At 40.3% G+C, this 12,755-nt stretch overlaps 2 protein-coding genes across 2 annotated transcripts; one reads left to right on the top strand and one right to left on the bottom strand.

The window, feature by feature from the left end:
* Positions 1-28: 28 nt before the first annotated feature.
* LOC6726164 (transforming growth factor beta-1-induced transcript 1 protein) lies at positions 29-6,867 on the bottom strand. The gene is made up of 5 exons (XM_016172474.3): positions 6,730-6,867; positions 6,119-6,161; positions 1,995-2,219; positions 692-925; positions 29-617 (listed from the first exon to the last, which is right to left on the bottom strand). The coding sequence occupies exons 2-5, from the start codon at positions 6,119-6,121 to the stop codon at positions 540-542; spliced, it is 540 nt and encodes a 179-aa protein (XP_016039699.1). The 5' UTR covers positions 6,122-6,161; positions 6,730-6,867; the 3' UTR covers positions 29-539.
* Positions 6,868-7,026: 159 nt separating this feature from the next.
* LOC6726173 lies at positions 7,027-12,675 on the top strand. The gene is made up of 4 exons (XM_016174050.3): positions 7,027-7,344; positions 7,572-8,353; positions 11,809-12,294; positions 12,351-12,675. Exons 1-4 carry the CDS (start codon positions 7,027-7,029, stop codon positions 12,454-12,456), a joined length of 1,692 nt encoding a protein of 563 aa, XP_016039700.1. The 3' UTR covers positions 12,457-12,675.
* Positions 12,676-12,755: the final 80 nt, after the last annotated feature.

Raw genomic sequence — 12,755 nt, forward strand, 5'->3', positions numbered from 1 at the left:
AATATTAACAACAAAAATGCAATCAGTGCTTGTTTGTATTTTGTTTATTTGTAAGAGATATCAACAATGATTCAAAGATTATTTTTTGTATATACCATTTATCAGATATTTTTGTGCAAGTGGAGAATCGTAGTGGGTGGCGTGGGCGTGGTTGTGGGCGTGGCTGTGGGCGTGTGAGTGAGTGAGATAGCAAAAGAGAAATATAATTATTTTAAGCATTAACAGAACCCCCCTCCGCCCACCAACAGCTCCAACCCATTTGCATGCACTTCTCGTGTTCCTGTGTAAATTGTAAAAATGTAAGTTTCTCCAGCCCGAAATGGTTTGGAATTATCCAAAATTTTTCAAATTTTCCAAAATTTTTCAACATTTTCCAAAATTTTTCAAATTTTCCAAATTTTTCAAATGTTCCATTTTCACATCCACGACCTAGCTGCTGCGTTCCTCGGCGATTGGATCAACAAATTGGATTACTACAAATACCATAAGAATAGATAATATACATGGATAGCGATGTGAATGGTTGCGTTCCGGATTTCCTAATCGGAGCAGGCCTTGCACAACGGTTGGTTATCCTCCACGACAAAGGAACTGGTCGTGATGGGTGTTTGGCATTTCTGAAATCACAGATATACATATACATAACCAATATACACTCCTCGATCGATCAGTAGTAGTAGTAGTTATATACCTTGCACGTGAAGCACTCCCGATGCCACTTGGCATCGAGGGCCACGATCGCGTTCTCCGTAATGGGAGCTTTGCATTTGCCGCACCGGGCGGCGAACAAATGCTCGAAATCTGTCCGGCAGTAGGGACGTCCATCATGCTCGTAGAAGGAGGAGCCCGCCAGTTGCTGCTTGCAGGGTCCGCTGCACAGGAAACATTCCTCGTGCCACGTCTCACCCATGGCCTTGATGGTGCGCTAGGAATATAAGATAGATGTATATTAGCATGGGAAAATACTATTCAATACTAAACAAGTATATTATCCTATAATTCAGCTTAAAATCCATACAACAAGTAGTGCAAGAAATGAGTTAATTAACTAAGTATAAACCAAGTGATTATAACAGCATACTTTCATGCTGCTCGAAAATCAGAAAAGTAATTGGAATGGCTACCTCCAATAACTAATAGCTAATAACCAATAGTGCACACAATGTGCATATATACAAATATTTATAATCATAATCAAAGCCAATCAATCGCGCACACACCCACGATGATTTCAGCCCGACCTTGCGCAAAATTCAACAGCAAACGGGGAATAACAAATGCTCTCCAAATAAATTGAGCAAACAAAATACAGCTTCAAAAATATTTAATGAATTCGGAGAAAAAAAAAGAGAAATTCTAAGAAAGAAAGTCAGTTCATGTAATCTCTGAATCGATTAAAAACTATTTATTTGCGTATTTATTGCTTTTCAAAATGCCAAAATGCAGTTTCGAATTTCAGTTCAAGAGGTGAAACTGAAAATGATTTTCGAAACGCTGCACTTAAATATAGAAATTCACGGCTACTTTCTTGCCGTATTCAATTCGAAAGATGTCTAAAAATACAATTGCAAGCACTTCCTTAATTAAATCGTCACTAAGCATATAAGAGCTGATATCTAAGTGGTTTTATGGCGCAGCGAATCTAGGTAAATGTTGACAATATTCATTACAACGATGCTCGTAAAGCCGCGGATTTTATGGCAAACAGACGATGCGAACTTATGGATACGAAAAAAAAAGATACGGATACGTATTACTCGTATGTGGAAGTACATAAATATTTGCACATTTGGCTTGGGCAAAAAAGGAAACAATATTGGTAAGACAAATCAGTTTCGGGCAAGTTTCAAAAAATAGTTACAGAAAAACGATTTAAAATAAAAATGTATAAATATTATATTACTTGATTAAAGCTGTATGCATGTGCGCAAAATACCCGGAATAATTAACATTTTAATATCTCCATCTCCATCTTAATCATACTGATTACTCACCTCCAGGATGGGACGTTGGCAGCCGTGGCAGACGCCCGAGTAGTTCGACACGAAGCAGTCGGCGCAGACGGGCTCACCCTCCTTGATGTTGAAGGTGGCCTCGGTGATGGGGCATTGGCAGTCCTTGCAGACGAAGTGCTCCGGATGCCAGGTCTTGCCCAGAGCGGTAATGATGCGCAGTTGGATGACCTCATTGCACTTGTGACAGATGGACGGCTGCTCCGACTGGGGGAGAAATGGGAGAGAGATCAACCGAATGAATGAGCAGCGGCGGATAGAAGTCATTAATTTCGCGCATTTCAAATGAAAATCACGTACTTCAAATATTTCATAATACACCATAATTGTGGGCGAATTTTCTGGGAGCGGGCTAATGGGATTCATCGGAGATTCAGCTCATCCGGCGGGTTCAAAAACCGCAGAGACAGCTGCTGGCGCGAATTTACGTAACCCAATACCAAATGCCAAAGGCTTCGACACAAAGAACCCCCGGCACAAATATCAAAATAAATATATGTATATATACATATATACTACAATAAACGATGAGCATCAGCGTAAAATTATTTACAAAGCAGCGGCAATAATAACAATAACATAGATTATACAATATTGAGTTGTCAGATGGGTTGCCACCAAAGTTGTGAAAGATTCAAGTTTTCGATAAGTAAATATCAGCGGAAAGGGAATGCAAAATATAAATAAATATTATATAATATTAATTATATTTTTAACGCATTAAAAATATTAAAAAGCCACTTGTGTTTGCCTTAAAGGAATTCCGACCCCAAAAGTATGCAGCTTTCTTATAAATACTTTGGTAGCAAACACCTGCCCCCTTTTGGCCATGTTTAGCCATTAGCTCTTCGTATGGCCAGCCATTAAATGAACTAGCCCAGCACGTTTGGCCCATTATCACCTGGCTGTAACACCTTCGAATAAATAAGCCTGAACCGCCCAAGAAGTCGGCCCACAAATGGGATGTGTGTTGGCCAAGTTAGGCGATTCCAAACGGATGCCAAACGAGAGAATGCAACGATTGCTCATAAGAATGCAGCAAGAGGCGGCCATAAATAATGGGAATAAAGTGAAATATCCGCGAATGGCAATCCTTCGATGTTTTCATTGCAATTTTATTTACATTTCAGTGTGCGGTAATTTCGAGAAATTTAATTTGCCCAAATTAAACGCACATTTCTTTCGGGTTTGCTCGTTCTTCCATTTTTTTCTTTCTTTGGCTTGTTTCAAGTTGTTCGCCAGATGTAGCAAAAACAAGCATTTCTTTCTGCATTAGACGACGTCTCACTTAGATCATCGCTAGAGTTAGAATTCGAATTAAACAAACACGCACGGGAAAGAGAGGGGGCTATTCCGGAAGAAAGAGAGGGGGCTATCGCGGAGGAAAGAGAGGGGGCACTTTTTAGGGGGCCAAGGGCAGCACACACTCTCTCGCACACTTCAAATAAGTTTGCTTGGATAAAGAAAACAATAACAAAAGGCCACACAACCCGAATACAAAAAAGTTGCAAAAAGCCAGGCAACGAAAATTAAGCAAAATGTTTAGCGCTTAATGGGCAGCAAACAAACAAACAAAAATATATGTATATAGTATAAAAAAGTTAGCACTGAATAAATGGGGAATCCGTTTCCTAAATACACACACATTACATTTAGTAAAAAGTGTAATTCGAAAATAAGTTCAATGACCTTTACTGCCAGCTTAACCCCCAACTATAAATTGAACTAATCAGAAATCGAAGTTGCCGCTTAACCCATATAATTGCGAATTCCAAGCGCATTTGGCCCGCCATTTAACCCACTGTCACCCATCTTTTGCTTACTCAGTTTAGCTCGAATTGCAATTTTCACGTTTATTACGTTTACGTTTTTGTTGACGATTTGCATTTCTTATCAGTTAATTGCCGCATTATTGCATGCGATCCCAATATTTTTCCCTTGAAAGCAGCAAAAGTAAAAAAAAAAACACAGCCGATGCAGCAGAACAAAAATAATAAACGTAACATTTACAAAAAAAAAAAAATAATAATTAAAACAATACATCAGAGGCTACCGCAACAAGTCGAAAACAATATTACAGTTCTCTGTTTTTTTATTTTATTTTTTTGTTGTATGGTGTATATTGTTTATTCATAGGCGATAATTAAAATATTGAACGCATGATTCATGGCAGGCAGTGAAAATTTACAGGGCTTTCGGTGGGTGGCGTCAAGTGCTCTCGATTGTTGTTATTGTTTGCTCTGCGTCCATCAATCAGAGTTGTCAATCATCGAGGAGGAGCGGGGCACGCATGCAATGTGTATATAAGGCCTGCTGCCTTGGATCAGATAATTGCTAGCAGACGCCTCCAATGAGCGAAAGATCCCCCACAAAAGAGCCCCACACACTCGAAATTTCGTGCGGCACACAGTGCGTATACGTGATGGCCATTATACCATTTAAACTGTGAGTGAAATGCCGAAATGGCTTTGTAATATACGGCAAATTGTATATACGAATGCGATTATCTGCCGGGAAACTTTTGCGGAAGATCGATGGAGCGGATTATTCAAAGACGAAAAACATTGGAAATTGTACTTTTCGGAAGGCTACAAATTTATGACAACATCTTTTAAATAAGTTAAGATAAAAGGAAGCTAGCCAATTGCTAGAAAGTTCAATTTATTTCATCATGAACAAAAGCAGCAACTAATCGCAACATAAAGAGACACTAAAATATGTTATAAATTACATAGAGGAAATTGCAAATCCATAGCCATTTAAATAACATAAACAAATAGAAACGATAATGGAAAGTTTTTGTATGAAACATATCTCAAATCTCAAACAATATGCATATTTATAATAACAAGTGAGTTGTTGAAAATCTATAGAAGAAGACCCAGTTTCTATAGAAACCCCAAGTCAGTCAATCGAGTTGTTGTGAAATATAAAAGCAAATCGTTTTCATTCATCTTTTACAGCAGCTATTTGAAGATCACAACTTGTGTGCTTAGAAAAGTGCCAAGCCCAAAAGTAACATTAATTTCCCTGTGTTTGCAGTGTTGGTTAGTCGGGTGAATAAACCAATTTCATATATCACTCGTCGAGACACTGACCAGACCATCACTCCCTCCACGATCCCGATCCCAATCTCCATCCCAATCCCTGTCCCGATCACGATCATTATGGTGATGGTGCTGGTGGAACATAACGATGATCGCGTTGATGACTCTTCAAAACCTTCTGGTTAAGCAGGCTTCGCCAAAGTGGCTGATTTATATGGCTCATTTTATTAAGCGGACAACGAATAAATCGCTTTGTAAATTGATGATATTTTGTGTGTAAAAAGCTGGGGATGATATCATCCGCGGCGAGATGTTCTGGGCTTAGCTTAACCTTAGGACGCTAAGTATATATTATAATGTATATGGCAAGCGAGGCCCTTAATCCGCACTTTTGCTATCGCCCACTGATAAAAAACACTATTCGAAACTCAAATATTTTCCAAAACACGACTTGGAACGCCCACTTGGCAAAACACTTGGTAACTCTTGAAAATCACTACTATTTCTAAATTGTTTTTTTCATTTTTTTTTTTCATTTTTAGTATGGTAATTAACATAAAGTCTAATAAGGCAAGGCAAACCATATTCGAGTGTGCGTGAATTTTTATTTTTGTTTGTTTTTTTCTCGCTGCTATTTTTTTTTTTTTGTTTTTTTTTTTTTTGGTAGCCAAAAGCCAGATGGATGACAATTTCAGTTGGGTTTAGTTGATTTCGCTGGCAGTTGACACACTCTCAAAATTCCGCTCACACAATTGTGCCATGACTCTTGCACATGGAAAGCCAAAAACTTTCGGGCCGAAAATCGAAAGCGGAAAACTTAGGCGCAACACACACACAGCACACACCGAATGGGTGGGCAACGCGGCGTATGAGCAATCTGCAACCTGTTTGAAAAACGCCCACGCCGGAGATTGGGGATTCGGATTTGAATTGGGATTGGGTTTTGGGCCAGCCAGCTGGGCGACCAGTTAGTTGGAAAGTGATTTCAATTTGGAGCACCCAGCCTCCCACACTGCCCACTCTTTTCGTTCCCCGAAATGGTTATATTATTTCACTTACCATTTTGTATGCTGTTTTTGCGCTTCTCTGTGATATTTAGACACTAAAAAAAAATGTGAAAAAAAATTCAGTTGAAATTAGTTTTGAGCGAACTGAACTGAACTGATGCACTGACTAAAACATAAACAAAAATATGAAAAACACAGGATAAGCACAGTCTACTAAAAAGGAGTTTTGCTACTTTCACTTAAAAACATAACCTAACAAATTTATTTGCTTTACTTTTAAGGTTAAAAGTGCAGCAAGTCGATTAAGCACTTTATTTACTTAATTTAAAATAATTTAATTCATTTTATTTAATTTAATTAATTTAATAAAAGCAATATAAGTAGTTATGAAATAAAAATCGGCATGCTTCAATTTAAAGGGTGTTTCTGAGTGTGTTTTTAATTTTTATTTTTTTGTAAAACATATTTTTCTGAAACTGCTCGATCGCGCCTCGTTCAATCAAAACAAAGTAACCCTCATAGCAAAAGCTGTCAATAAAAGTCAAGTTTGAAATACATAAAGCAAACGACATCGAACAATTTAAGTAATTGTAGCAAATATTAATACGTTTCCCCTCAATTTTTGCGAACATATTTTTTTTGTTTGTTTCTTTCTTAGTATACCGTGCAAATTTCAGTTGAAAACCGGGATAGAAAGGGCAGTGTCGACAACAAAAACACGCGAAACGTTGGCAGAGCGCGAAAATAAAAGTCGAAAAACACCGCGACTCGTATTTGGTGGCTATATAGTGTGGTTATATATCGAAGTGGATCGGATCGAAGCGAACCGAACCGGCGAACGTCGGCCAAGAAACTGAAACTGAAACTGAACCGCCGACCGTCGGCGTGCGTGGCAGCGCAGCAGCAGAGGAGCGACTGAGGAGCGGCAGCGGAGCGACTGAGGAGCGGCAGAGGAGGAGCATGGAATTGGATATGAATATGACGGGGCCGGTGCAGCTGCTGCCGACGCTGCCGGCGTCCTCGACGCGTCAGTTGGTGCGCAGGCGCACTGGTCACGCAGCGGAGAGTCCGAGTATCCAGCGGTGCAGGAGCACCCTTACCGCCCACGCACCCGCAACCCAATTCGCATCCACCGGCAAGCGGAGCCGGCTCTCGCCTCCCAGTTCCGGAAACATAGCGGTGGTGCGACCGGGTAGCAATGACAATCGAGTGCGGCAGGATCGCAAAAATCCACGGGAGTCATCTGTGAGACCACCGCGTCAAGTTCTCTCCGCCAGGGTATGTATCCTAATATCCATATCATCCTGGAAAGCATTCATTATATTAACTATACAAGTACATAATCCTAAGATTAAAAGTAATGCTTCAACTAACTTATAGTATAAGGTCATATCTGATAATCCTTGAAAAATAGATAAAGGCAGTTAAATAAAATAATAAATAAATAAATAATAATTTAACACTAAGATATTATTTAGCTAATTTAAATATTTCCCAAATGCCAGGTTCTTGCTCACTCCAATCCTTATATGGTTAAGCAGCCGCCCAAGGAGCGGCGATCTGGGACCCAGCGAGCGCGTAACCAGCAGCACCCCACTGTGGCCACCTCCAGATCAGCCTTCGATCCTCCAGCGCCGCGTAAAGCTGCTCCACTGCCGCCTGCCAGCCAGATGCGTCCATCTCTGCGATCGGTCCGCGCCAAGGTCGACTCGCACCTGTGTCCCCACCTCTCCAACCGCCAACGTTCAGCCCCCAAGCAACCTCAGCCTGCCCAGCCGAGCTCCCAACGAACTTGCCAGTCCACGAAGGGCAAATCCTTGGCGGCGGCGCACCAGCAGCTGGAGCTGATGCTAACGAGGATTGAGCGCGTCACCGATTATCAGCCACCGCCGCCGCCGCCTGCCGCGCAATTCAAGCGAAGGGGCAGTGGCGTCAAGGTCGCCAAGGGCGTGAGCCGCCAGATGGCGCACCCACCTCCAGTGCCAGCTGGAACGCCAATGCTCAGCGCCCGTAAAAACAAGAACAGCGCCATGAGAACAGATGGCGGTGGCGGTGCTGAATGGGAGGAGGATCGGAATGGGGATGGAGAAGGCGATGGGGATGGAGAAGGGGATCACATCGACAATGCCATACCGCTCGTCCAGAATCCGCAGTGTCTGCCGCCGGCGAAGCGGGATGCACTGATGAAGCTCCTGCAGCGGACCGAGCAGCACGACAAGGGCATCGTGGATATGATGGGCACCACCGGAGACTCCCGGGACGCCATGCTCATGCTGCTCCAGATGATGTGAGTATACATGACACCATTTTAGCATTTAAAACCCTTTATTATAGGAAACTCTTAGTTACCATTCCATTTCTGCAACTCTACTTTAGAGTATATTAAAAAAGTATATCCCGCGTATTAGTAATATTGTAGAGAAGTTTTCGAAATTACCCTTTTCAGTTACGGTTGTAAAATTGATTCGGTTATTTCGGTTGAAACGGTTTAATGGTTACGGTTTCGCTTGGCTACCCAGGTGGCAGCAATATTTGAAAATAATAATCAAATAATGTTCCTCCAGATGCTGTAAGTGCCCCAAACAGCTCAGGTACTGAGTATAGCATCTAGAAACATTTAAAAAACTTTGTAGCTGTCGCAAATACTGCACAATTGGGAAAGTAGAGATATTTAACTGATATGTAAAGTATGATAAGCTTAACATTTCAATTTCTTTATTATTTAACATAGTCGTATTTTAGAATTTAGAATTAGAATTCTTCAAATACTGAGGTTTCCTTACAGATTTTTTTTATAAAAAATTTAAATATTTTTAATCCTTAATTTTAAGCAATACTGCCTGTGATTAGCGTTGCTATTTGACTCACCTTCACTGTTGACGAGGTGGCGACGTTTGGGGCGCTGCGACTGCGCCGCGGCAGAGGCAATGGCAGCGCCAGAATGATGTCATCGCCGGTCGTCAGCTGAGAGAGAGTGTGGGGGAGAGTGCGAAAGAGATGGGAGAGAGGGGGAGTTTGTGGGGAACGGCGAGAGTGGGAGTCAGCTGGCAATGCTCCTCCGCTGACGCCATCTGCTCTGTCGGCGCCTCTGCCGATGCTCTGCCCGCGTGGAGTTACTCATAAACACACACACACTACTACACCTTAGCCGGCGTCTAAATCAACAAAACCAACAACATAAGCAAAAACAACAGCTAAAGAAGAACTAAAACAGGAGCAATAAGAACAACAACAACAAGGGCCACCAGGTTGTTTTGGTATTTGTTTTGATTTCTTTTGTTGTTGTAGTTCAAGACCTCTCTCTTTCTCACTCTCTTTTCTGTTGACCCTTTTTTGTGTGCTTAAACTTACTCGACAGTCCTGGTACCCTGTATTTAATTTAAAAGTTAAAAGAAAGGTATTAAAATCAAACATACAATGATATTTTAAATTTGAATTTAATTTAACTCTACGTTTCTATTTATATAAAAGTAAAAAGTTTAACTTTTAATTTGATTATTTGCGCGTATTTTTATTATTCACTTATCAATTTTATTGCACTCCCAACCGCGCCATAAAGTAAAAATTGGCAATGGCATAATGAGCAATAATATATCGTGAAATAATTGAAAAGAATTAATGACAAAGACTTCCAACTGTAAAGATGTTATGGCTGGGCAATCAAAGCAATAAAGCATTAATGCTCAATTATCCATTAACCAATGTCTTTATATACTTTGCTTGTTTCTAAATTTAAAAAAAAATTATACGTGTGCTTAAACTAATTTCTAGTAAACTCTGCTAATTGTTTTCATGAGTATTACGAGTATATGTATATATACATATATGCATCTATAGGGCACACTTTTAATGTTAAATTTAACGCGTTTTATCTGCCAGATAGGCTTAATTGTAGATATCTAACTGTTAAGATAGTCAAAGTCGGTGACTAATGGCCAGTTCAGGTTCAGGGTCGCTCGTCTCCCGCTGATTTTTTGGATTACTGGCTGGATGGCTTTATATGGTTCTGGTTTTTGGGTCATTACTGGCTCCGCTAATGTCTCATGTTGTGTCTCGCGCTTTCGTTACTTTTTTATTGTCTTTTCGGTGTGCAAATTTAGCAGCTTTTTTTGTTGTTGTATATTTTTGCAGGTTGCTCTTTTGCTGATATGAAGAACGAACGTAATCAAATACTACGATCGCCGGTCGCTAATCGACAACTGTTTGCAGTTGGAATTTGCGTTATATGGGCGTATATGTACATATATGTATATATGTTTATATATATATATATGTACAGTGTGCATATACCGTGTACTGTACTATATTTACCTAACCAAAATTCGGCAATCTTGCGATTTCGGTTAATGGAGGAGCTCTAAAAATAATGATGGCATTTTGCTCACTCCTGAAAATCATATAACCGTTTAGTTAATCGTTTAGTATGATCCAAAAATCACTACTTGAAGTTCCAATGACTATTTTATATTAATATGTTTAATATATTTATATTTACCTAACCAAAGTTCAGCAATCATGTCATAAAATATGTACTAATATCTATCCTATAGATATGAAATCGTGTTTTCGTAGTTCGTATATCCTTCATTCCGACATGTACTGGGTATAATGGGTATATTGTGGCTATATTTACCTATCGGCAATCGTCCGTATGAATTGTGATGGGCTCTTTACCACCCGAAAACCTTTTAACCTTTCGATAAATCCTATTCTCTAGATCTGAAACCCCCTTTTCGTAGTTCTCATGACTTTATTTCGTCATTTTCTCCACTCTGGACTTTTGTTTTATTTTTGCTGCTGCTGATGCGCTTTATTTGTTTGATCAATAAATTTGGCTTTGCCATTTAGCGAATGCCTAGCTCCATCTCTTTCTGCCGGAGGGTTGCCTCATCGGGCGGTGTTTATTAATTAATTCTTCAACGGTTTTTGGCTTCTCCATTTCCAAGTTTGATTGTGTCATATTATTTACGTGCGCTATCACTGCGATTGAAATGGGTGGGGGTTACCCAAAAAACAGGGGAGGGGGTGGAGAAGGATGGGTTGTTGTGGTGCCACAACCCTAACCCCAGTGACCCAGGCTATGAATAAAGGCACAACTGAATGAATGAGTGAATGAATCGCGTAATTATACTCTTCAAAACCAACGAGTTGCAACGACTATCTCACGCACTTCGACAAACAGTTCATAAATATTTAGTTCCTAGTGTTTCAAACTTTAAGTTTAAAATCTTATAGTATAAATACTTAATTTTAAACTTAATATATAAACTTTAATGTACATTTAAGCCAAATTAAAAGTAAGCTGAAGGAATTCTAATTTCTTTACTAATTTTTAATCAAAGTAGGGTATTTAAAAATGCGTTTTGAAAGCATTGTAAGTTTCCTATTTTTGGCATTGGCCTTGAGAGCTCTGCCTTCGAAAAAGGAACTGGAGTGGGTGGCTGGGCGGTTTTGGGGGCTTGGGACATTGTGTGCAGTTCCCCGCGGGGTAAGAAAACTTGCGTGACGGCAGCCCATATGAAAGCCAATGCCAAACAGCTCCCCGGACACCTCTTTCCCAGAGAAAACGACAAAAGCTGATGCAATAACTCAACTTTATCTATAGGGAAAACATTCATGAATACACGGGTGTTATATTAAAGACATCAGCGATGTCTATCAAAGCAATATAGCAAGATATACTCTCTTATTGTAACATAAAATCATAATTATCTTTAGATCTAATTAGCTTGATTTTTGTAGGCCCCTAAGCCTGGAAGATTCCCCGTATAAGAAGAAGTTAGTGGACGTGCATCGCCACCCGAAGGAGCGCCAGAAGCAGCAACAGAAACTACGCCCCGTCGATGAGGGCTTCAAGGAGCTGAAGGAACTGCATGGTCCCGATGGCCAGGAACGGTACCATAATGTGAGGAATGCACTAGAGCATCGAAGCGATCCGCATCCGCTGAGCGAACGTCAGGAGCAGGCGATGCTGGAGCGGGAGCAGCTGGAGCGGGACAAGCAGCTGGTGATCAACTGCCGCGAGAAGCGTCGTCTGAAGGAGCAGATAGGGGAGCAGCCGCCACCGCAGGATAGCAACCAGTCCAAGAATCCAACTAAAGAATCCAACAAATCCACTGATCCCTGGAAGCAGGTCCTCCAAGACCGGGACCGCTTTCAAGCCAACTGCAATCGCAGCTGTTTCTACAACAATTCGCAGAGCTCAGCGCCCTGGAAAATATATGCCAAGTAAGCTATAAAATAATAAGATATATACTATTTTATAATATCCAAATCGTCCACAGAGTGGCTAGCAAATTGAGCTCGCAGCTAATCGCAAGCGTGGATGTGGAGTTTCATCGCAGTGTAATAAATTATATCAATGACATTGTGGGCCACAAAGTGAAATAATTATTGCAACATCCTGCGATCCTTATCTCTACTGCCAATCTTTTTATCAGATTTTACAGAACTGAATGTAGAGCTTTGTACTACTCTTTTATGGTATCTCAACTAGTATCATTATATCGCCTCAAGGTGACAAATTGTAAGTGTAGTAAAATTAACACAATTTTTAAATTAAGTGGACCAAAAATTATGTAAATAAAAAATTATAGTGTGTACAGATGACGAGAGTGCATATTTTAATATTTAATTGATGTGAACCCTGAAAGTAGGCAATGATTTGTAGCCTTTTCTTAAGATTCTTC

This window comes from Drosophila simulans, chromosome X (assembly GCF_016746395.2).
Source record: "Drosophila simulans strain w501 chromosome X, Prin_Dsim_3.1, whole genome shotgun sequence".
NCBI classification, from domain to species: Eukaryota; Metazoa; Arthropoda; class Insecta; order Diptera; family Drosophilidae; genus Drosophila; species Drosophila simulans.